This window comes from Danio rerio, chromosome 12, assembly GCF_049306965.1.
Source record: "Danio rerio strain Tuebingen ecotype United States chromosome 12, GRCz12tu, whole genome shotgun sequence".
In the NCBI taxonomy this organism is placed as follows: Eukaryota; Metazoa; Chordata; class Actinopteri; order Cypriniformes; family Danionidae; genus Danio; species Danio rerio.
This window is the reverse complement of record NC_133187.1, coordinates 45,561,940-45,589,162: the sequence shown is the minus strand read 5'-3', so window position 1 is coordinate 45,589,162 and position 27,223 is coordinate 45,561,940. Positions and strand designations below refer to the sequence as shown.

At 33.6% G+C, this 27,223-nt stretch overlaps 1 protein-coding gene across 11 annotated transcripts in view; it reads left to right on the top strand.

Annotated features, from left to right (window-relative positions):
• ptprea (protein tyrosine phosphatase receptor type Ea) overlaps positions 1-23,445 on the top strand; it is a 197,129-nt gene extending 173,684 nt beyond the window's left edge. For 6 of the 11 annotated variants that reach the window (XM_003199651.7, XM_021480416.3, XM_073918873.1 and 3 more), the window contains 10 exons: positions 708-871; positions 6,682-6,817; positions 7,065-7,214; positions 11,296-11,389; positions 12,575-12,651; positions 16,065-16,199; positions 17,708-17,833; positions 20,483-20,634; positions 20,805-20,940; positions 22,689-23,445. In XM_003199651.7, the coding sequence (XP_003199699.1) occupies positions 708-871; positions 6,682-6,817; positions 7,065-7,214; positions 11,296-11,389; positions 12,575-12,651; positions 16,065-16,199; positions 17,708-17,833; positions 20,483-20,634; positions 20,805-20,940; positions 22,689-22,763 (1,245 nt within the window). In that variant the 3' untranslated portion in view covers positions 22,764-23,445. The remainder of the gene's footprint in view (positions 1-707; positions 872-6,681; positions 6,818-7,064; positions 7,215-11,295; positions 11,390-12,574; positions 12,652-16,064; positions 16,200-17,707; positions 17,834-20,482; positions 20,635-20,804; positions 20,941-22,688) is intronic. The other 5 variants (XM_073918874.1, XM_021480417.3, XM_073918875.1 and 2 more) reach the window with 1 other exon arrangement.
• The last annotated feature ends 3,778 nt before the right edge of the window (positions 23,446-27,223 follow it).

The following is a 27,223-nucleotide window of genomic DNA, read 5'->3' as shown; positions in this document are numbered from 1 at the left end:
AACCGCCAACTTATCCAGCTTATTTTTACATAGCGGATGCCCTTCCAGCTGCAACCCATCTCTGGGAAACATCCACACACACATTCACACACACACACTCATACACTACGGACAATTTAGCCTTCCCAATTCACCTGCACCTGTAACCTACGTGAACACAGGGAGAACATGCAAACTCCACACAGAAACGCCATCTGAGCCGAGGATCGAACCAGCGACCCAGTGACCTTCTTGTTGTGAGGCAACAGCACTACCTACTACGCCACTGCATCGCCGATATGTATACTTTTATGAGGCGATAAAATAAATATGTCCCTTGGACTTGATATAGCCCCAGGACTCAGTGTATTCTAAATCCGAACCTGCCCGTGCTAATGTTGCGTTATTAATGAAATAAAATTTTGACAGTGCATTTATTTTACTCTATAATTTGTCATTGGTAAAGTTGCATTGTTTTTACATGTTATGAGCTTTCAAACAGCATAAGAACACATTTTTTCCTGCAAATAAGTTACTAATTGTGGCATGTTGCAAACTATTAGCGTCTTTTGTTTTACTGATGACATCACCAGCGACTAGCCGACTTTATTTTATAACATGAAAGTCAACTTCTAAAAATCATTCAGCCTCTAATGGCTGCTCGAACGTGAAGATTAAGCTCATTAAACTAGCATAAAACATTATATTTGTGTGTATTCTTGTTTCAGCAGGCCAGTGACGGCAGTAAAAGCCCTCGCCTGGTCACTCAGCTCCACTTCACCAGCTGGCCAGATTTCGGCGTGCCATTTTCCCCCATCGGGATGCTAAAGTTCCTGAAGAAGGTGAAGCAGGTGAACCCGTCGTACGCCGGACCCATCGTCGTGCACTGCAGGTTTGGCTTCATGTGCTCTTAATGCAGGATAAATATAGAGCTGTGTGTGAACACACGCTTCTGCTGTCAAGTCTGAGCGTTAGTGTGAAGTGTGAAGCTATTTAGATGCACACATTTACATGCAAGATATTGCATGTTAATATGCACACATAGTGAACGTGTGTGTAACGTGTGCATGGTTTTATCTCGGAGAAATGTGTTATACACACAATCAATTTTAGTGTTTTAAACGATATTACCAATTCATTTAGTTTTAATTGCTTTACAGTCAGAAATGTGTATGCAGGTTGAATTATTTAGTTTTTAGGATTGGAGAATTAATGACTAATAATGTAACAAATAATCAAACGAAGAAATTCAATAATGAATGAAGAAATTAGGTACATCTATTTTTAAATAGAAGGGATGTGAAATCAAATATGCAGTTATTTACATTTAAAATGTTTCTTTCTATATGTAACGGAGGCCAGCTAGTGTGTGCTGTGCAGGTAAACCTCACTCCTCTGACCTCTAAAGGTGCTCTGGCGACAGACGCTAGAGGCCATGGTCTTTAGCCTCTTTGTTAGAGCAACCGACGCCCATGCGGAAGGTCGTCGGTTTGATCCCAGCTCGGAGCGGGTTGGGCGGCGTAGAGCCGGCAGGGTTATATTGGTGCCGTGACCCGGATGGGAGTGAGGTTTAGGGGGTGAATGTAACGGAGGCCAGCTAGTAAGTGCTGTGCAGGTAAACTTCACTCCTCTGACCTCTAAAGATGCTCTAGGGACAGATGCTAGAGGCCATTGTCTTTAGCCTACTTTTTGGAGCAACCGACTCCCATGCGGAAGGTCGCCGGTTCGATCCCAGCTCGGAGCGGGTTGGGTGGCGTAGAGCCGGCTGGCTTACATATAAAATAAATTAACCGATGTTTGCACACAGGAATTATGGATATGATATCATTTTAGGAATTTTAGCAGCAAATGAGTTATTTATATATGATTAATTGTGTATTTCATATTAATTGTCTAAATGCAAACTGTATTTTTTTATTAATATTATTTTTATGAATGTATTTATATTGTTTTATATTTATTTTGTATTTAAGTAAACATTTTATTAAAATGTTTATAAAAAAAGTTAAATATTTATGTTAGCTATGTAACACAGTTGATAGAAATTCAGACAAAGAAATTGATTAATAAAAGAAAGAAGTATATACACTCACCGGCCACTTTAATAGGTACACCTTCAGAACTGCCTTTATCCTTCATGGCAGAGATTCAACAAGGTACTGGAAATATTCTTCAGAGATTTTTGTCCATATTGACATGATAGCATCACGCAGTTGCTGCAGATTTGTTGTCTGCACATCCATGATGCGAATCTCCCATTTCACCACATCTGAAAGGTGCTCTATTGGATTGAGCTCTGGTGACTGTGGAGGCCATTTGAGAACAGTGAACTCATTGTCATGTTCAAGAAACCAGTCTGAGATGATTCACGCTTTATGGCATGTTGCGTTATCCTGCTGGAACTGTGGTCATAAAGGGATGGACATGGTCGGCAACAATACTGAGGTAGGCTGTGGCGATGGCGTGATGCTCAATTGGTACTAAGGGGCCCAAAGTGTGCCAAGAAAACATCCTCCACACCATTACACCACCACCACCAGCCTGAACTCTTGATGCAAGGCAGGATGGATCCATGCTTTCATGGTGGTCACGCCAAATTCTGACCCGACCATCCAAATGTTGCAGCAGAAATCAAGACTCATCAGACCAGGCAATGTTTCTCCAATCTTCTACTGTCCAGTTCGGTGAGCCTGTATGAACTGTAGCCTCAGTATTCTGCTCTTAGCTGACAGGAGTGGCACCCGGTGTTGTTCCCTGCTGCTGTAGCCCATCTGCCTGAAGGTTGGACATGTTGTACTTTCAGAGATACTCTTCTGCAGACCTCAGTTGTAACAAGAGCTTATTTGAGTCGCTGTTGCCTTTCTATCAGCTGGAACCAGTCCAGCCATTTTCCTCTGACCTCTGGCATCAAGGCATTTGCACCCACAGAACTGCCGCTCACTGGATATTTTCTTTGTAAACCCTAGAGATGGTTGTGCGTGAAAATCTCAGTAGATCAGCAGTTTCTGAAATACTCAGACCAGCCCGTCTGGCACCAATATCCATGCCACGTTTAAAGTCACTTAAATCCCCTTTCTTCCCCATTCTGATGCTCAGTTTAAACTGCAGCAGATCGTCTTGACCATGTCTAGAGTTTCTGCAATGTGGTTGGCTGATTAGACATTTGCGTTAACGAGCAGTTGGACAGGTGTAATAAAGTGGATGAATGTTTATAGAAGTATATATAAGCAGTGATGTGAAATCAAATATTTTATCGGTAACAATTTATTTTGATGGTCCATTTGATTATTAATAGACAATCTGCTGAATATCTGTTTATAATGCTCCTTCAACAGATATTTAACTGACTATAAGGAACTTTGTGAGTACATGTCAACTTACAGTAAACCTAACCCTAACCTAACTGTCCACTTATAATCTAATAAGAATTATTTGGCATGTAGATGCAATGTAACTTAAATTCATCAAAATAAAGTGTGACCCATTTATCCAATTATAATTGTAAATTTGCCTTTCTGTACTATAAAATATACATGAAACTATAATTTATACTATAAAATATACAAGAAAATTTTATAGATGAGTTATAAAAAAGTGTTTATGTGTGTGTGTGATGTGTAATTTTGTTCTTTTTTAATGTACTTTTATTTTAGTTAAACTTTATTTGTGTTACTTTTAGTTAAAATACGAACATATAAAAATAAATCTAAAATAATTACTGTACATTAGCTGCCAAAAAGTTTTCATTTGTCACTGTGGTTTCGTCTTCACAGCATTTGCCTGACCAAAAAAAAAAAAAAAGCTGCACAACATATCACACTTCATATGAGTATTTCATTTCAAACAAGGAATACAATACACAACCAGTTATACAGTCTCTTATTAAAAAGCTTGACTTGACATTGAAGTATCATCATCAAACTTCCTCAAACTTTGTCTCGGTTTAGCAAAGTGGCAGTGAAGTGCGCATTTGAATGTAAATCTGCTGGTGAAAGGACACGTTTAGCATAAGTTCCACCCACAGTAATGATTTTTGTGACCCCGCGGACCCTCATGCGTCAGTCTGAGCGCGTCGCTCACGCATGCATGATTTATGCATCACACAATGATATACATTATGCAGAGCGATTAGCATGTGATTTGAATTAGCTGATTGCTCAAACACACGAAGTGCAGAGATGTAGGTCAGGTCTGGGTTTGGAGACACAATAGCCAGTCTGTGTTTTCCTCATCAGTGTGTGTGTGTCTATTGTGTTTCTCTGTCCTAAAAACAACACAACACAACACACAATCCTGTCAAAAGAGAGTTTGTTTATTGGCTCGCTTGACCACTGCTGCCCTCTGGTGGAGAATCAAGAAAGTGTTTGTGTGCCAAATAGAGAAACGCAAAGGCTTGTCTGAGTGTGATTGTAGATTTATTGCTGGGTCACAGTTGTAGTTGATTTTCATCAGCAAAAAAAATACTTTATTGCATTTTATTGCATGCATGTTGAATTATTTTTGGGACTCAAGAATTAATGACTAATAATTTTATGATCTATATATATATATATATATATATATATATATATATATATATATATATATATATATATATATATATATATATATATATATAGATCAATTTCTTAGTGACTATAGGCAATGTATTTTGGTGCATTAAAAACAAAACAGGTTCATTAAACAGATATATTTATTCAAAATAATAATTTAGTCACCAAACATCTTGAGAAATTGAAAGATAATACAACTACATTCGAGCAAAAAAATTGCAAAAAAATTAAAACCTACAAAATTTCAACTTTTTTTTTTTTTTTTGCTTTTCTTGATTTTTCTTGATTTTTCTTAAATTTTTATTTAATACATATTTTTATAACATATACATTTGGATGTACAGTACTAGTTTTTGGACCGTTATCACAAGTTATTTTATGGATAAGCTCAAAATTTGGCATCAGTACTGATTAATCTAATGTATATACACAGATAAAATATTGTATAGCTTCCTAATAAAAATATGAATTTAAAAGATTATTTTGTGAGGTATGTATGTGTGTGTGTGTGTATATATATATATATAACTCTTTTTTTTCAGCTTAGTCAGAAATCTGAATTATTAGCCCCCCTGAATTATTAGGGCCCCTGTTTATTTTTTTCTCCCAATTTCTGTTTAACAAAGAGAAGATTTTTTCAACACATTTCTGATCATAATAGTTTTATTAACTCATCTCTAACAACTGATTTATTTTATCTTTGCCATGATAACAGTAAATAATATTTGACTAGAAACTTTTCAAGACACTTCTATACAGCTTAAAGTGATATTTAAAGACTTAACAAGGTTAATTATGTCAACTAGGCAGGTTAGGGTAATTAGGCAAGTTATTGTATAATGATGATTTGTTCTGTAGACTATTATAGACTACTAAAAATATATTGTTCATAAGGGCTAATAATTTTGACTTTAAAATGGCTTTTAAAAAATTAAACAGTTTTTTTTTTTGCCAAAATAAAACAAATAACACTTTCTCTCAAAAAAAAAAAAATATTATCAGACATACTGTGAAAATTCCTTGCTCTGTTAAACATCATTTGGGAAATATTTAAAGGAAATAAAAATCAAAGGGGGAGCTAATAATTGACTTTAACTATATATATATATATATATATATATATATATATATATATATATATATATATATATATATGTGTGTGTGTGTGTGTGTGTGTGTGTGTGTGTGTGTGTGTGTATTCTCATAGGGTTTAATGGCCACATACGTGGACAGGACATTTTAGCTCTTAAATGGCTATTTAAAATACCTTAAATGTTTTATATTTTAGACATACAGTGTCATCCTGCAACAGTTTTGCAGCATATGAAATGTCCCAAACACTATTTTTAACTGTCCAAAATGGGAAAAAAAAGTTTTTACTCTCTGATAGTCAAAGCAAGTTCAAAACATGGATATGTTATATATGCATTAAAAAAACAGCCAGGGAAAAGGGTTTTATGTAAATTCGGACCACGAGTCCACATATATGAACATCATTTTTCTCTAAAAGTACATCGTATGAAAAGTTAATACTTTACTATTCTAATTAGGTTCCAATAAGCCCAGATAGCAAAGAGAATAAAAATGTATGTAAAAAAAAAACACCTAACATGGGGAGAACATACAAACTCCACACAGAAATGCCAACTGGCCCAGCCGGGACTCAAACCAACGACCTTCTTACTGTGAGGTGACAGCGATACCCACTGCGCCTCCGCGGCACATATATATGTATTTCTGAATGTAAAATATTAGTTGAATTCCTAATTATGATGACTTAACGTAAAGAATATAATTATTAAAATACATTATACATGAACATATTACTATTATGATGCATAAAACATTTTTGAATATCATTAATTTATTTTGTCTCTGAATGGGAAAATTCAGTCAAAATTAGTGACAGTTTTACTGTAATAAACTAGTAAATTGGTCAAAGTATTAAACATAATAAATATGATGAATTAAATATATTGTTTTACATTTGTATGTTCAGTATATAATGCAGTATGTTATTACTTTATATTTTAGAAATTACAATTCTAGTAAATCTACATTTGAATTTCTTTACATTAAAAGAGGATTGGGTTGAAAATGCATGTAAGAGAATTCACAGAGAGTGAAAATGTTTGTGTCTCTCCATCAGTGCTGGCGTGGGCCGGACAGGAACCTTCATCGTCATTGATGCCATGATTGATATGATGCACACGGAGCAGAAGGTGGACGTGTTCGGGTTTGTGTCCCGCATCCGTGAACAGAGATCTCAGCTCATCCAGACAGACGTGAGGGCGCTTCTCTGTTCTTCAGCACACACTCACTCTATTTATTACAGGCAGACTTAAGAATACTGAATACAGTATATGAAATGTGTGTGTTTATGTGTGCATGTGTGTGTGTACGTGTGTGTTTGTGTGTGTACATGTGTTTGCGTGTTGCTGTGTGTGTGTTTGTCTGTGTTTGTTTGTGTGTGTCTATGTGTTCTTGTGATTGTGTGTTTTTGTGTAATTGTGTGTTTCTTTGTGTGTGTAGTTGCAGTACTCGTTCGTCTATCAGGCTCTGCTGGAGTATTTTCTGTATGGAGACACAGAGCTGGACGTCTCTTCTCTTGAAGGACACCTGCAGAAACTGCACAACACCAATGCTCCGCTGGACCGCGTCGGCCTCGAGGAGGAGTTTAAGGTCAGCTTCTTCACTCACACCCATCCCTCAAACAGCACCTTTACATACACACACTGATGTTTCTAGACACCTGCTTTATGTGTCTATTTTTAACATTGCAGAAAAGAAAGTTTGAGGGAATTGCCAAGATGCACATAGATTTTGAAAATGCACGAAAAAATTTACGTGCACAACTGAGTAGGAAAAACTTTTTATTTTATAAGAAAAAATGTGTATAAACTACAATTGCAACACTGTATAAATTCCAGGATGCACATCAAAAAAGTCATACAATTTTATTTGAATAAATTGTGTGATAACAGAAATGTGCATGATGGGGCAGCATTAATGGACAAACCAGTTTCAAGTACATTGCAAATCACCAGGGGCCTCATGTATCAACGCTGCGTACGCACAAAAACTTTGCATACGCCATACACTCACGTTTGCATTTACTAACAATGAAATGAACGTGGGAATGTGCGCTGGTCCACACTAACTTCATGCCTGACTTGCATTTCTTGTGTGTGTTTGTTTTATTTCCATTGGCGACTCCTAGAGGATGTTGTGTTAAATTGTACACTACAAAGTGTCTTTGAGCCGTGCAATTGCAGCTGTATGAGGCAGGATCATCCACATGTCTAGCAGGTTTATAAGGTTTCCATACCATGCAGCTGACCAGCCAAACATTAAAGAGCAACTTGCAGCGGTCGCCGGTTTTCCCAATGTAATCAAGTGATATAATTTGCATACGTGAATTAGAAACATTTTCATTCAATAAATGTGCTAGTAAAATATGATGCACACACTTATTAATGATTCCTATTTGTCTTCCTCATGATGAAGAGTAGGCAAAATCTGATATGTAGCTGGGAAAAAAAGAAGAATGAGTTCATCAGACGCTGGATTCAAACCGAGTTCATGCTCGAACGTGTCAAAACATGTTGCCATGTGCTTTTCGAGCTACGCCACTCACGCTGTTAATGACAATACAACATTTTATACCTATACATCGCACTATTTCTTATTTAATCCACTCATGTTCAGTGCGATGTTCAGACCCAACTGTGTTAACTGCATCAGCTAAACTCTCTCCACTCTATTTTTTTTTTTTTGTTAATTCCGGAGGAAAAACTTGCTAATAACATCGTTTTTCTCCGGTCTACCTCTGAAAGCAGCACCTCCAAATCACATTCTGTTCAAAGTTTCTCTTTTTGCTTGCTTTTGCCATTGCTTTTTCATTGGGTTTTGCCAAAGTAGAGTCATTAGCATATTCATATGGGGGAGGAGGCAGGGAGGGGTTTTGGACTCGTGCATGTTGCGCTCAGTTTCACGTTTATTTGGATATACAAAGAGAATATGCACAAAATCTTTGTGTACGCCCAATTTCATGCTTATGTTTGGATTTACTAACGATGAAATGAACGTGAGAATGTGAGAAGCGGTCCACGCCAACTTCATGTCTGGCGTACGTGCATTTCTTGTGTGTGTTTGTTTTATTTTCCATTGGCAATTATCCTAGAGGCAATTATGTTAAATTGCACACTACAAAGTGTCTTAGAGCCGTACAATGGCAGCTGTATGAGGCGGGTTCATAGCAGGTATAAAAGGTTTCCATACCATGCAGTTGACCCGCCAAACATTAAAGCGCAACTTGCAGCGGTCGCCGGTTTTCCCAATGTAATCAAGTGATCTAATTTGCATACGTGAATCAGAAACATTTCCATTCAATAAATGTGCTAATAAAGTATGATGCACACATTTATTAATGATTCCTATTTGTCTTCCTCATGATGAAGAGTAGGCAAAATCTGATATGTAGCTGGAAAAAAAAAAGAAGAATGAGTTCATCAGCCGCTGGATTCAAACCGAGTTCATGCTTGAACATGTCAAAACATGTTGCCATGTGCTTTTCGAGCTACGCCACTCACGCTGTTAAAGACAATACAACATTTTACACCTATACATCGCACTATTTCTTTTTTAATCCACTCGTTTCGTTGTTTAGACCCAACTGTGTTAACCGCATCAGCTAAACTCTCCCACTCTATTTTTTCTTTTGTTGTTAATTCCGGAGGACAAACTTGCTAATAACATCGTTTTTCTCCGGTCTACCTCTGAAAGCAGCACCTCCAATTCACATTCTGTTCAAAGTTTCTCTTTTTGCTTGCTTTTGCCATTGCTTTTTCATTGGGTTTTGCCAAAGTAGAGTCATTAGCATATTCATGGGGGTTTTAGGCTCGTGCATGTTGCGCTCAGTTTCACGTTTATTTGGATATACAAAGAGAATATGCACAAAAACTTTGTGTACGCCCAATTTCATGCTTATGTTTAGATTTACTAACGGTGAAATGAACGTGAGAATGTGAGAATCGGTCCACGCCAACTTCATGTCTGGCGTACGTGCATTTCTTGTGTGTGTTTGTTTTATTTCCATTGGCGACTCCTAGAGGCAATTATGTTAAATTGCACACTACAAAGTATCTTTGAGCCGTGCAATGGCAGCTGTATAGGAGGGGATCATCCGCATTTTGTTTAAAGGTACAGTTTATATACAGTTGAAGTCAGAATTATTAGCCCCCGTGAATTATTCACCCTCCTGTTTAATTTTTTTCCCAATTTCTATTTAACGGAGAGAAGATTTTTTCCACACATTTCTAAACATAATAGTTTTAATAACTTATTTCTAATAACTGATTTATTTTATCTTTGCCATGAAGACAGTAAATATTATTTGACTATATCTATTTCAAGACACTTCTATACAGCTTAAAGTGACATTTAAAGGCTTAACTAGGTTAATTAAGTTAACTAGACAGGTTAGGGTAATTATGGAAGTTATTGTATAATGATGGTTTGTTCTTAAGACCATCTAAAAAAAAAATTGCTTAAAGGGGCTAATAATTTTGTCCCTAAAATGCTTTTTAAAAATTTAAAACCTGCTTTCATTCTAGCCGAAATAAAACAAATTAGACTTTCTCCAGAAGAAAAAACATTATCAGACATACTGTGAAAATTTATTTGCTCTGTTAAACATCATTTAGGAAATATTTAAAAAAGAAAGAAAAATTCAAAGGGGGGCTAATAATTCTGACTTCAACTGTATCTGACTGTTTTAAATAACAAAATTGCATTACAAATAGTATATAAATATAGCCATACATTTTAATACAAGAATTGGTGCTGTGAAGAAAATATAAAACTGTGTATGGAAAGCATCGTCAATGCACGGTGATGCACCAAGATATTGAATTGAACCGAATCGATGGCATGATAATCGTAACCGAACCGAACCGTGAGAGCAGTGTAGGTTCACAGCTAAACAAATCAATATTGCAAGTAAATCCCGTTTACAAGACTTTATTAATTAATAAATGCATTTCTTACTAGTGATGTCAAAATGTAATAATTTGCATAAAAGTATTTAATTTATGTTGATTGTCATATTTAATAAATCATTAAATGCTAAAGAAGAGTATTGAAACATGCTGTTGGGACACTTTTAGCTCATTTACTGTTCACACGCTGTATATAAAGATGTAGCTTTTTAACTGTGGCACTTGTACTTCTGCTGCATGAGATCAAGAAAACACATTTTATATATAGTCTTTCGGTCAAAAAAGTGTCAGAGTTTGTACAATATTTCCTCCTTCCTTTCTGTGAAATGTGTGCTTTTTCTGACTTGGCATTACGGACATGTTTCTGTCACATTTCACACATGCACAGGGTTCTCACGAGACCATAAATAAATCTATTAATGCAATTTCTGGGATGAAACCAAACATTGGGTCAAGCAACATACCTCTGACTCTATGATGGATTAATATGTGTATAAATGTATATTTGTATGTGGAAATACAGTGCTTTGTTTTATCTGTGCTGCATGGCAACGTCTTTACCTAATTTATGAAGAGCACTGTATGTCATTTATCATGTTACTGTAATAAAGAAAATTAGGTTAACATGTTAACACATGTAATGCATGAGTATCATCTGCTTATTAAGCATAACGGGGTTTACCAGAGCATTTATTGATAACTGATCTGTATTTGGCCGATTTTTAAATGGATTTTTATTTTTAATTATTTTATATTTTTTGCAGAAACTGACAAACATGCGTATTATGAAGGAAAACATGAGGACAGGGAACCTGCCTGCCAACATGAAGAAAAACAGAGTCCTTCAGATTATTCCATGTGAGTTAAAGATCAGCTCACATATGAATTGTGCCATTTATCCTTATATCTTCTGCATTAAATATACTGTGACCAATATAATATAATATAATATAAAATAAAATAAAAAAATATTTTTATTAAAACATTACAAAATTACGCTTTTAAATATATGTATTAACATCAATATACAGTTTATTTATAAGAAAAAAAATTTAAATTGCATCAATATAATATAATATAATATAATACAATATAATATAATATAATATAACATTTTAAAAGAAAATGGAAAATAAAAAATAGAAAAATGCAGTAAAATAGATTTAACATCATTTAACAGTTTAACTGATAAGTAAATTTGTAAAAAAATATTTAAAAATTGCAATAATATAATATAATATAATATAAAATAATATAAAGAACATAAAAAATATTTTTATTAAAACATTACAAAATTACACAAAAATATATATTAACATCAATATACAGTTTATTTGTAAGAAAATAAATAAGAAAATTAGAAATTGCATTAATATAATATAATATAATATAATATAATATAATATAATATAATATAAAAATGGAAAAATGCATTAAAATATATTTAACATCAATATTCATAGTTTAACTAATAAGTAAATTTATTAAAAATATTTGAAATTGCATTAATATAATATAATATAATATAATATAATAAATTTATAATATAATATAATATAATTGTTTATATTTATTTATAATATATTTATTTGAGTGGCCAAAAAAGCCATATAAATGTAATTAATATTAATAATTATTGTTGTTGTTGTTATTATTATATTTCTAAATAATTATACAATTATTTCTGCTGGATAAATTTATTGAATGTTTATTAAGATTATTCATTTATATATTTTCTTCATAATACAGTTTATATCCAACTTATATATTGTACATGGTAATTTATAAACAGTTTTAATATTTTTAAAGCTAAAAACCATGTCTAAGAGTGAGATTTGTCATCTGAATAAACCTCGTTTGCAGCTGTCAGTTGTATGTTGTTGTGCTTCTCTGCTTTGTTTACAAGGAAGTTAATCAGAAATCTCTCTTCCTTTTCCTGTTCTGCCTTCGGTTGTAATCGAGAGAAACGCAGCTCAAAACACCCAGAGTTTATGCTAGAGGTCAGTCGGGTCATTTAATGGGTTTTCTCATCCGTGTGTTCAGATGATTTCAATCGAGTGATCCTGTCCATGAAAAGAGGCCAGGAGTTCACAGATTATGTCAACGCGTCTTTCATTGATGTGAGTATTTCAGTTTCACAGTGGTGACATTTTATGAAAGGAGAACATTGTTTTCTTTAAAAGATTAAAACAATTTAAGCTTTCCAAGGGGGCATTTATTGAATAAAAATACAGTATTTTTATTTTAAATAATAACTTAATATACAGTAAATGATTTTATTGCAGTAACTAAAGACATTCCTAAAAATGTTCAGTAACCAAACTCTTATTTTAAAAGATATGACTGTTTAATAAAACTGTTTTGTTTAAATGTACCAACTACATTATTGCCTTTGTTTCAAGGGTGTGGATTTGCTCTTGACATTGGTGGGGACATACATCCATAGCGCATGCATAGAACAGCACAAATTCTCTTTCATGCTTTTAAAAACATGAATAAAGTTTTAGAATAAACTTTGTCATAAATGGTATTACTTTTATTTTTTGAAATCATTATTATTATTATTACTGTTCTGACTTGTCCTGTTATCTTTCCATTATCATTATTACAAGTATTTACACCATTATCATTATTAAGGTTGCAGTTGTTGTAGTTGTAGTGGTAGTAGTTGTAGTAGTAGTAGTAGTAGTTGTAGTTGAAATAGTAGACAGTGTAATAGTATCGATTGGTATTGAGTAATTGTTACGGAGATTTTTGAAGTAGTAGTTCATGTAAGTAGTAGCAGAAGTAGTAATGGTGTGATAGTTACAGTAGTAGTAGTAGTCGTTGTTGGTGTAGTAATATCAGTAGTAGATGTTGTTGATGTAGATGTAGTAGAAGTGATTGTGGTGGTGGTAGTAGCAGTAGTAGTAGTAGTAGTAGCAGTAGACGTTGTTGTATTAGTTGTAGCAAACGCTATAGTAGTATCAGTATTAGTAGACATTGTAGTAGTAGTAGTCGTGGTTGTGGCTGTAGTAGAAGCAGTAGTAGTTGTAATATAAGTAACTTTCTGTAGTAGTAGTAGGTGTAGCACTTGTGATTTATTATTATTGTTGTCAGTTATTACTGTTGTCCTTTCTTTCTTTTTACTCTCATTTTTACTATCGTACATTAATAAGCATTGTTGTTACTCCCTACCTCTGACTGGTTTCTTTCTATATGTTTTATCTATATCTGTGACACTTGCTTCATTTATTGACTGTTATTGTTCCTTATGTATGTACTCTGACCTGTCCACCAAGTTACCTTTACATGCATACACACACTCACACACACACACTCACGCACATACCTGTACATGACTATATTGTTGTTGTTTTTGTTTTGTTTTTGTTTCGTTGCTTTGTATTTGTTATTTGTTGACGTTTTCTTGTATTTGTATGATTTTTGCATATTCTAATAAAAAAAAATAAAAAAAACATGAATAAAGGAATTAAACACTTAATAATACGAATAACAATTAATGAAATGCATCCCATGCTGCAAAAGTCAATTTACATGATTTTACTGCAATCTGGCTTTGAGAATGAATGTAGAGAAATTTAAAGAGGCATGAGATGCAATTAAATCGCTTTATCCCAATTGTTATTTATCATAATCATGAAGAATCTGAAGAAAAAAAAACTGAATTTCGAATAATTGCACAGCCTTGGTTAATATTATTATGGTGGACTTAACTGAACCTGACTTTAAAAACTTGACTCTTGGAAAAGTTGCTACTTATGTCCAGTGAAGGAGGTCTGGGAAAATTGCTTGTTTTGGCCCTCCCCACATTCAAATGTAATTACAGCTGTCATTAGCTATGTTTCCATCCAAAAATGCGAATAAACTTTATGCGCAAAAGTCGATTATCGCATAAAAATTGTGCGAATGAAGCATCGTTTCCATCCAACGAGTCAAAGCGAAAAAAATCGTCACTTCCTGATTAACTGGCGCCAAATATCAACAATAAAAACTGCATTTGCTGCAGTAGGAAAAGCTGCATAAATCTTTTCTAAATGAATGCGCCTCAGAAGACAATCCTGACAAGCAGTGAGCGCGCAGTGGCGTTTGAAGGTGTCAGACGCGGAGCACAGGCGCTCTTGATTCTGGAGGTCATTAATAATATATTAACATTAATACTGAAATTGGAAGGCGTTTTATAATGACCAAAATAACATTTTAGAGGTTTTATAATGTGCTCAGCCTGACGTTTTATCCATTCACACACATTTTAAGCATTACATTGTTACGATAACCAGCGATCATTCTCCAGGAGATCGCTGGTTGCCACTATACTTGAACTACACTTCCGCATATCCCAGGACTACATTTTCATACATGCACTTCTTCCAAACACGTACGCCTGGTCATTCATCTATCCTGATTGCAATCACCAGCTGAACCTTGTCACAGACTGATATCACACCATACTTAAGCCACACATTCACGCTTCCAGTTTGCCGAGTCTTGTTCACTGTAAAGTAGCATTACAACGCGTCTTGTTTCTCCATGTCTGAACCTAGCTTTGTATCCTAGTTATCCTGTTTAGCCGCCAGCCTTTCGACCTTTTGCCTGTTCCTCGATTACGACTCTGGATTTGCCCGCATATACCTGTTCATACCTGTTTTGACCATTGCCTGACAAAGAATAAACCTGCATATTGGATCTTACCTTCTGTTGTGAGTGTTACTCCTCGACGTTACACACATGATCTCTTTTAACAAAATCACATGACCTTTTTTAATGCGCATGCTGGAGTTTGTGCGGTAAAAGTGTTTCCATCGCAGTTTATGCGCATCTTTTCTTATCGAATAAAAAGTTTATCCTACCCAGTTAGGCGCATACGTTTTTTATGCGCATTTTCAAAATTTATGCGCATCATGGCGTTTCCATCAACTGTTTTTTTATGCGCATTTGCAAAATGCGCATAAAATAGGTGGATGGAAACATAGCTATTAACAGCATAAATAGATCCAAACAATCACACTGTCCTTATGTGTTTTGATTGAACCCTTTCTGCATGTCTATGTTACGGTTGACAGAGCATTATTTTATTTTGAAGGTGATTAAATTATTGGTGGGGACATTTCAGTAATTGCTGGATATTGGTGGGGACACATCCCCTCCGTCCATGCCAAATCTACGCCCTTGCTTTTTTTTTAACTCAGAAATGGATAAAAATATTTATATGTTACATAAATATAGTCACTTTTTCTAACATTAATGCATCCTACTGTAGATATAAAGTCAAACAACATGAATAAAAATGAATAAAGTATTGTCAAATTATTAATTTCTTTAAAAAAAGTTTTTAAGCAATTGTGTAAAACTGTATTTTTAAACTATTTAAAGACCATTTAAACCATGTATTCTTGCAGTTCCAAATAAACTTTAATCAGTTTGTGTATTTATTTTTTTATCAGTTTGTGTTTGTTTTTTTTATTAGTTTTTGTATGAATATTTTCTTAGTCTGTGTATTGGTATTTTAGATCTTGCTGTGTTTTTTTTTTAGGGCTATCGGCAGAAGGACTACTACATTGCCACGCAGGGTCCTCTGGTGCACACCGTGGATGATTTCTGGAGGATGGCGTGGGAATGGAAGTGTCACTCGATCGTGATGCTGACAGAACTGCAGGAGAGAGATCAGGTACACACACACACACACACACACACTTGCAAATACATATGTACATACACAAAAACATGTGTGCACATACAGGCAAATACATACAGTTTAAATCAGAATTATTAGCCCTCCTGAATTATTAGTCTTTGTATAACGAGGGTTTGTTCTGTAGACAAACAGAAACAAATATTGCTTTAGGGGACTAATAATATAGGCCATATAATGGATTTTAAAAAATGTAAATCGCTTTTATTCTAGCCGAAATAAAACAAATAAGACTTTATCCAGAAGAAAAAATATCATAGGATATACTGTGAAAAAATTCCTTGCTCTGTTAAACATCATTTGGGAAATGTTTGAAAAAGAAAAAAAAAAAATCACAGGAGGGTTAATAATAGAGGTGTGAATCTATACTGGTCTCACGGTTCGGTTCGGTTCAGTTACGATTATCATGCCATCGATTCGGTTCAATTCGATATCTCGGTGCATCACGGTGCATTGACGATGCTTTCCATATACAGTGTTATATTTTAGGGGGGAGGCTATAACATGCTGTCTGTATAAACACACAGACACACAGCAACACACTGTCTCTCATTCAAACACATTCACAAACATAGACAGCATCAAACAAACAAACACACAGATGCACACACACACACACAAACAAACACACTTAAGCCCTTTCAACAGGGAGAGCTCGGGTTGAGCGGAGCAGAAAAAAGAAAAAAAAAAATGAAAAAAATAAGCACTTTTCTGACGGTCCCTTACTGAGAGCTCCTCTCAGTGCGAGCTCTGGCGGCTAAAGTAAACGCAGACTGCGAGTACTTAAACGGAGCAGTGCTCGTAATGTCGAGCGAAAAAAAAGAAAGACAGCTGTGAAACATAACCAGCTTTGTCTTTCTGTAGGAAACACACTTTAGATCTTTTTAGGGTGAGAGGTTTTTGAGTTATTGCCGTCTATAACTGAATGTGTGTCAGGAAAATCGAAAACAAAACCAACTGAACCGCGCTCATTTCTGGCGCCCCACTGGATATACAGCGCCCTAAGCATTTGCCTATGGTGCCTATGCCACGGGCCGGCCCTGAGTTGGCTTAGTGTTGTAAATACCGGCGCTCACCTCCCTCGCGACAGAGCGCATAGGAGATAAATGACGTCAGTACATAATAACCGGTTATGGTTATTACTGAATCGATACCGAATTGTCCGCGACTGCTTCGCGGTGCACCGAAGAAACAATTAATTTTTAAACCCCTAGTTATTAATATTGACAACAAACAGATGGCACCAAACAGAAATGGTGAACAGGAGGAGTCTGTTAACTCTCCCCAAACCCATTTTTCTGAATGAAATGCCTACTTTACTACATCCAATCAGCTCGCAGTAGAAAAAACAAGCCACGCCCACCGTTTTCTCATTTAATATTCTTTTTTTTTTCTAGGAACTGCGTCTTAATGCAAAAAAACGGTCACAGCTTCTGGTTTATGTGGACATTAAGTCTTTCCTCCTGTATGTTTGTGTGTTGCAGGACAAGTGTTTTCAGTACTGGCCTTCTGAGGACTCTGTGACTTACGGCGAGTTCAGTGTGGAGATTAAAGGAGACACGCTGTGTGAAACCTTCAGCCTCAGAGATCTGGTGCTCACGCACACCCCTGTGAGTCTGTGACCGCTAATATTCTGTTTAAAGGTCTTCTGAAGTGCCCTAAAATACACAGCTTTGGTTAATATGTGATGCAATTTCAACTATAGCATGAATAGGATTATCACTATTAACACTATTGACAGATTAACACTGTTGCTGTTTTATATACGCCGGTATTTACAAGGGTTTAGACAAATCTTAGTATGAAACTCTCATTTACATGTGAATGAGTGACTGCTTTTCAGGGTTGCAAGGTTTTCAAAGCAGAGTTAGTCCGATGGCCAATCAAACAAGCCAAAAAGCCCAATGCCAATACTCAAAATATTTACAGTTTGTTCATTTACAGCTGGTTGTGGTGATGCTTTTTCAGAACTGCTTGATGCATTTTACATCACCGCATGCATTAAGCAGATTTTCTTTTGAAAAATTACTTCCATTAGTAATTATGAAGCTTAATTAATATTTCATTATTTATCAGGGGCGACGCAGTGACGCAGTGGGTAGCACATTCGCCTCTCAGCAAGAAGGTCGCTGGGTCGCTGGTTCGATCCACGGCTCAGTTGGCGTTTCTGTGTGGAGTTTGCATGTTCTCCCTGCGTTCGCGTGGGTTTCCTCTGGGTGCTCCGGTTTCTCCCAAAGTCCAAAGACATGTGGTACAGGTGAATTAAATGAGATAAATTGTCCGTAGTGTATGAGTGTGTGTGTGGATGTTTTCCAGTGATGGGTTGCGGCTGGAAGGGCATCCGCTGCGTAAAAACCTGCTGGATAAATTGGCGGTTCATTCCGCTGTGGCGACCCCGGATTAATAAAGGGACTAAGCCGACAAGAAAATGAATAAATGAATTATTTATCAGGGATTGCCACAGAGGAATGAACCGCCAACTATTCCGGCTTATGTTTTATGCAGCGGATGCCCTTCCAGCCGCAAACCAGTACTGGGAAACATACACTCTCACACATTCACATACACGTTCACACACACGCACACATACACTACAGCCAATTTAGTTTATTGAATTCACCTATAGCGCATGTCTTTTGGACTGTTGGGGAAACCCACACAAACACGTGGAGAACATGCAAACTCCACACAGAAATTCCAACTGGCCCAGCTGGGACTCAAACCAGCGATCTTCTTGCTGTGAGGCCACTGAGCCACCATGCCACCTAAATTTGTTTGTTTTAGTTATTATTTAGCAAAAATTGCTATGGAAGTGAAAACTGCCACAACTGTAGGTTGCGCAGACACAAAAGAAGATACTTTGAAGAAAGCTGAAAACCTGTAAAGGCTGATTTATGCTTCTGCGTCAAACGCACGGGTATGCTCTGGCACAGCTTGCGTGTGGACGCATAGCTCTCGCGGTGGCAGTCGCCATCCCTGACGCGCACCTCTCAAAAAATGTAACTACAAGTCGCATAGCGCAAGCTCTTTGATTGGTCGGCTTGTAGGCGCTGATGGGTGTGGGTGGGACCAAGAGCCGCGCGAGCCAGATTAAGCGAGAGTTTACAAGTATCGAGTCCCATGTAGGAGGTCCAGATGGAAAGTTTTGTTTCGTTTACCTTATGATCAAAGTTGTTGCACGTCCGCCAGTTCCCGCCTCAAAATAAGCGAGTTTGAGCTAGATCTACATTAAGGTAGAGTTCAGAAAAAACAAAACACCAGCGAAGAAACTCAACACAGAGAAACATAAAAACATACTGCCAGCTAGCATTTTGGAAGTGTTATTGCAGAGCAACACAATCAGTTCTCAGAAGTTTAAATGCACAGCATCGCACGAGGCATGCGCCGTGGGTCAGCCGATCACTCGATGCAGAAGTATAAACCAGGCTTAACCTGTAGAGTGTTTGTTTTTCCTTCTATGGAAGTCAATGGTTACAGGTTTTCAGCATTCTTCAAAATATCTTCTTTAGTGTTTGAGAGAAGTAAGAAACTCATAAAGGGCAACATGGTGGCTCAGTAGTTAGTACTGTCGCCTCACAGCAAGAAGGTCGCTGGTTCAAGTCCCTGCTGGGTCTGTTGGTATTTCTTTGTGGAGTTTGCATGTTTCCTCTGCTGTTTCCCCCAAAGTCTAAACGCATGCGCTATAGGAGAATCAAATAAACTAAATTGGCCGTAGTGTATGAGTGTGAATGAGTGTATGGGTGTTTCCCAGTACTGGGTTTCAGCTGGAAAGGCATCCGCTGTGTAAAACATATGCAGGATAAGTTGATGGTTCATTCCGCTGTGGCGACCCCTGATTAATAAAGGGACTAAGCTGAAAAGAAAATGAATGAATGAAGGAAGAAACTCATAAAGCATTAAAACCACTCGAGAGTGAGTAAATAGTGAGTACATTTTTTTTTTTTGGGTGAACTATCCCTTTAAGACTATTAAAGTATTGATATTTACACCCAAAAAGCTTTCATTTTGACTTCATGGGGACTTTTTAGTATTTTTACTATGCTTTTTTTCTCTACGAGTTTTAAAAGGTCTTTGTTAAAGTGCTGTGCTGCCAGCAATGATGAACTAAACCAAGCAGAAACACCGAGAATCACAACATCGCAAACTATATCTCAAGCAAAGCAGAATCTGAAAATCAGACCATTTTCATCATCTCACCATCAAAGTTTTTTTTGGGGGGAGTGAATATGTGGATTTACTGTGTGTGTTTTGTTCAAAAGGAGAAGCAGACGCGTTTGGTTCGACACTTTCATTTCCACGGTTGGCCAGAGATCGGGATCCCAGCCGAAGGTAAAGGGATGATCGACATCATCGCAGCGGTTCAGAAACAGCAGCAGCAGTCGGGAAACCACCCCATCATTGTGCACTGCAGGTACAACACACACACACACACACACACACACACACTCCACTCGCTGTCTAAAACTACTGATACTGTATGATGGATTGTATGATGAATTATTTTAGAAAGGCTTTATCTCTGAAACCTTCATGAAACTGATGTGTGTTTTTCCCACTGTCTGTCTGTCTGTGTGTGTGCAGTGCGGGTGCGGGTCGGACCGGTACGTTTATTGCTCTCAGTAATATCCTGGAGCGAGTGAAAGCCGAGGGTTTGCTGGATGTGTTTCAGACTGTCAAGAGTTTACGAATGCAGCGGCCACACATGGTGCAGACAGTGGTATGTGTAATTAATAATAATATTTAAAACATATTTGTGTTTAATATTCCTCCCATTATTATGAATCGTATGTTTAATACCAATTTTAATGTATTTTATTGTCTTTTAATAAAAGGGATATAAATGAATATATATTTCAATAATGAGTAAAGTAATAAATAATCATTAATATTAAAACAATCCAAATTTATTTTACTGTAATTATCCTAATTAATTTATGTATATAAATAAATATATATATATATATATATATATATATATATATATATATATATATATATGAAATAGTAATTAAATTTTCAGTTAAAATTTATGGCAAACATAGATTTTCCTAATCTCTACAAATTTAACAGATTATTTTACTTTGCTTTACTTTGATATTAATTTACTTACATTTGAAATATAACAATTGAAATAGACATTTGTAATATTGAATAAATATTTAAATAATATTTAGTTACATTTATTAATTGCAAATACATGATAGTTAATGTGATTGATAATAAAAGACAAAACAGATTATAATTATACTTATTATTATTATTTTATATTATTATACATATATTTTTCTGTGTCTACAGGAACAATAAAGACTTCTAATACTCAAAAATGTATTATTATTCTAATATTTATATTTACATATATTTCTCTGTGTCTGGAACAATAAAGACCTCTAGTATCTTTAACAATTGTATAATAATAATAATAATAATAATAATAATAATAATTATTATTATTATTATCATTATTATTATTATTATTATTATTATTATTATTATTATTATTATTATTATTATTATTATTATTATTATTTTATACATATATTTCTCTGTCTTCAGGAACAATAAAGACTTCTATTACCTCATAAATATATTATTATATCAAATATAAAATATATAATAAATAAAAAATTATTATTCTAATTATTCTAATTTATTTATATATTTATTTATTTAATTATTTATTTATATTTACACATATTTATCTCTGTTTAGAACAATAAAGACCTCTAGTATCTCAAACATTTGTATAATAATAATTATAATTATTATAATTATAATAATTATTATTATTATTATTATTATTATTATGATACTAATTATTATCATTATTGTTATTATTATTATTATTATTATTATTATTATTATTATTATTATTATTATATGTTTTACATATTTTTCTCTGTGTCTCTGTGAAGGAAAGTAAATCCTTCTAGTACCTCAAAAATTGTCATTATTATCCTAACTGTTATTTATTTATTTATTTATTTATTTATTTATTTATTTATTTATTTATTTATTTATTCATGTTAACATCTATTTCTCTGTGTCTGCAGGAACATTGAAGACCTCTAGTATCTAAAAAATTTGTATAATAATAATAATATTAAGATAAATAATAATAATAATAATAATTATTATTATTATTATTATTATTGTTATTATTATTATTATTATTATTATTATTATTATTATTATTATATTATTATTTTATTATTATATTATTATTTTATTATTATTGTTATTATTATTGTTATTATTGTTATTAATATTATTATTATTATTATTATTATTATTATTATTATTATTATTATTATTATTATTATTATTATATTTATCAGTGTCTGCAGGAACAATAGACTTCTTGTTCATAAAAAAAATATTATTATTATTATTATTTATTTTATTTTTATTATTATTATTACATATACATATTTGACACCTATATTTCTCTGTTTGTGTGTGCAGGAACAGTATGACTTCTGCTACAGAGTGGTACAGGACTTTGTCGACATTTTCTCAGACTATGCCAATTTCAAATGATCTTCTCTGCCTTAAATGTTTGAGTTTGACGCTTTTTTTACCCGTCAGTCGATCAGGATTTTACACGGCGACTGCAAGATAATTGCGCTCTATTTTGCTATGCACTTCTCCTCGATGTTACTAAAAAGACCATATCTATCTGTAACATTACTAAGGCTACTAAAGTTTTACAGACTGTACATTGTCTCCTTTATAACATGTATTTAAATGGGCTGTTTTATTTTTGCCTCGAATCATTCCAGATTTGTTTTTGTTTTTTTGTAAAATAGTGTTTCGTCTGTTTTGTTCGTTTGGCTAATTATTTTTATTTTTTTTTAATCAAGCGAATTTGTAAAGCTGTGGGTGGTTTGTATTTATGGACATCCTGCCAGAGAAAAGATGTTTGTGAATGTTCATGCCGTTTATTTATTCAGAGTTATTGTCTTACGTTTGATGAAAGAGAACTTGTTTTATTCCTGTCTTTAACAATTGTGCTCATCTGCCATTGCAAATGTGAACTTTTTCAAGCTTTAAGGTGAGACACTGCTGGAAAATAGGGTCAAAAAATAATAAATATTTATTGACAAATACTTCACCATGATTGATTACATTAAGAATTGCAAAAAAATAAATTAATTAAATACCAGTTTAATAAAATGTGTGCATATGCAAATAGGGCTTATTTTATTAAATATAAGCTAATCTGCATATAATTCTCACACCAAAATCTCAACATTAGATGAATTTTGATAATAATAGAATTATAATATTGTATAATAATATAATATATAATATTATATATAATATTGTTTTTTTTCACATATTAATGTTTTACAAATCAGGTTTCTTTTTATCACTCCATAATTCAGAAAAAAAACAGCCAAATAAATACATTTTCCAAACTTTTTTGTCAAATAAAATCAGTATAAAATTAGTCTGAATTTATTCCTCAGTAAAACATTTTAGCATATCCAGTGGTTATCAATAAAACCATTAAGTATGGTCTGTAAGAACTACTAAACTATTTTTTATTTATTTAAGTTAACTGAAATTTTACGTTTGCACATGCAAATTAGGCATATTTCATTAAATACTAGCTAATTTGCACACAATTCTGGCAAAATCTCAACATTGGAAAAATTCTAATAATAATAAAAAAATCACATATTAGGGTTAAATGTTTTATGCAAGGGGTCTTTTCTATCATTCCAGAATTCAGAAAAAAAAACAGCCAAATATTGTACATAATCAAGCAAAATATGTCTGAATTTATTCCTGTGTAAAACTCTTCAGATTATACAGTAGTTATGAATAAAACTTTAAAGTTTGGTCGGTAAAAATTACTTAAAAAATGATTTATTTAAGTTTACTGAAATGTTATGTTTGAGTATGCAAATGAGGCTTATTCAATTAAACATGAGCTCGTTTGCATACAGTTCTCACACCAAAACCTCAACATTGGTTGAATTCTAATAATAAAATTCTAATATATATTTTTTCTCATATTAAATGTTTTGCGAATGAGGTGTTTTTTAATCTCTCCATAATTAAGTAAAAACAGCCAAATAAATACATTTTCACAAATTTTTTTGAAATAAAATATTGTATATAATCAGGCAAATTATGTGTAAATTTATTCCTCTATATAAAAAGTGAATATGCAGTAGTTTTCGATAAAACTGTTAAGTTTGGTCTGTAAGAACTGCTAAAAAATCTATAATTTTCACTAAAATGTTATGTTTGAATATGCAAATAAGGCTTATTTCATTAAAGGTGAGCTCATTTGCATACAGTTCTCACACCAAAATCTCAACATTGGATGAATTTTAATAAAAATAAAATGTGAATATATTTTTTTTCTCATATTAAATGTTTTACGAATGAGTTTTCTTTTTATTACTTCATAATTCCATAAAAAAAAAGCTTTTTGTGGAATAAAATAATGTGTATAATCACACAGATTTATTTGAATTTGTTCTTTTGTTAAAATCTTCAGAATATAGAGTAGTTATTAATAAAACTGTAAAGTTTGGTGTGTAAGAATTGCTAAAAATTTGTTGATTTACGTTTAATGAAACTGTATGTTTGAATATGCAAATTATGTGTTTTCCATTAAACATGAACTCATTTGCATATGATTCTTGCACCAAAATCTCAACATTGGATGAATTCTAATAATAATTAAAAAAATAAATAAATAAATTATATATATATATATATATATATATATATATATATATATATATATATATATATATATATATATATATATAATTTGTTTTCACATATTAAATGTTTTATGATTAAACTCCATAATTCAGAATAAAAACATGCCAAATAAATATTTTGTACAACTTTTTGTGGAATAAAATATTGTATATAATCAGGCAAATTATAAAAACTCTTCAGATTATACATTAGTTATGAATAAAACTGTAGTTTGGTCTATATATAGTATAAGACTTGCTAAAAAATAGTTTATTGTCAAGTTTACCAAAATGTTAGGTTTGAATATGCAAATTAGAGCTATTGTTTTTTTTTTTTAAGAGTTCACACTTAGCTATTGCTTGATACTGATTGCAGGTTTGGCATGCTGTCCCGGGAGAGAACCCTGAGTTTGGAGATACTTGAGCCCAGGGCTCCCGCCCGGTCGTATAGCATAGAAGGGGGTCAGAGATCAGGAAGGTCTCGAGAGCTCCCCCTCGTAAAGGAGGAAACGGGGAGATAGGGTGTATGGGGAATTCTTCAAAAACTAAGATAATAGAAGTAAAATTATATTGTGTTATGATTGTGGTGCTGGACCAGAAATTCTAGTATCCAAATTTCAACTTCAGATGAATTCAGGATCAATTATTTAAATTGATTATTATTATGGTTATTTTTTGCATACATTTGAGTTAAATGTTTTTTTTTTTTTTACAAAGGGGATTTGGGGCATTTCTTTTATCACTTCATAATTCAGAAGAATGCCAATAATATTAGTTAAATTCCACACTTCTTTGTAGAATAAACTGATATAATAACTATGTGATATACATATATTAATAAAGAATAATAAGCAAGACATGTCTGACTAAATCTGTACTTTTCCCCAATATACTGTACAGTAGGTGCTGCTAAAGTAGAAAATAAATAATTAAAATTAAATGAAAGTCATAAAATGTTTTTTAAATGTCTTCTTTACATCCGACTGAAACAGAAATCTCCAAATTAACTGTCATACAAAGTTTTTTGACTGCTTTTGCCTGCCGTGTCTCACTTTAAAGCAGATAAACGATGAGAGAGTATGAAGTATTGTTATAAAGAAAGGCACAAACACATTCACACAGGCTGAAAGATCAGCAAATGCTCACATATGATCAACGTGTGTGTGAGACTGTTTATCACTGGGTCTGTTTCCCTGAGAAGTGATGCTGACTGCACAGGTTCTGAAAGCACACGCATCACTGATTGTTGCCTTGCAGAAGGCCAAGGATTTAACAATAAATCAACAAATGCATTATGAAAATCACATTGTTGTACTGTGTCTGTTTTTTGCAAACACTGACCGAAGCATCTGAACTCATTACTACAGCTAAATGATCAGTTAATTAAGTTTAAGTTAGAGAAAACTTCTCAATTAACTGCAGCTTCTGCCATCTAGTGGACAAATAGATATATAAAAATATATTATTTTTCCTAATTTCTTTGCCATGATGACGGCACATAATATTTTACTAGATATTTTTCAGGCTACTAGTATTCAGCTTAAAGCAGCATTAAACGACTTAACTAGGTTAATTAGGCAAGTAATTAGACAAATCATTGTAGAACGGTGGTTGGTTCTGTGGACAATCTAAAAATGTATTGCTGAAGGGGGCTAATAATTTTGACCTTAAAGTGTTTTTTATTATTATTAAAAACTGCTTTTATTCTAGCTGAAATAAAACAAATAACACTTTCTCTGGAAGAAAAAATATTACCAGACATACTGTGAAAAATTCCTTGCTCTGATAAACATCATGTGGGAAATATTAGAAAAAGAAAAGATAAAATAAAATAAATAGAAGGGCGAATTATTTTGAATTCAACTGTACTTTCTAACCTGTTATTCACTTGTTGTTTTCCCAGTACTGGGTTCCTGTTGTGTAAAACATATGCCACAGAAATTGGTGGTTCATTCCTCTGTGGCAACACATTTTTGGATCTAATTAACTTATTATTTAAGTAAAAAAGTAACCAATTATTGGGTAGAAAAACAAACCATTTATTGGGGTTAAAAATAATAACTCAATTACTTGGGTTAATTTAACCCCTGATGTGTTCTGTCCCATATTTACCCAGCAGTAGGGTTAAAAACAACCAAATTTGGGTAGATTTTAACCCTGTGCTTTTTAGAGTGTTGATAACATGTAGGTTTCAAATAATTTCACATTTTAAATTTTTATAATAATTTGAAATTTCTCATATTTTAAAATACATTTATTTGAATTACTTTAAAA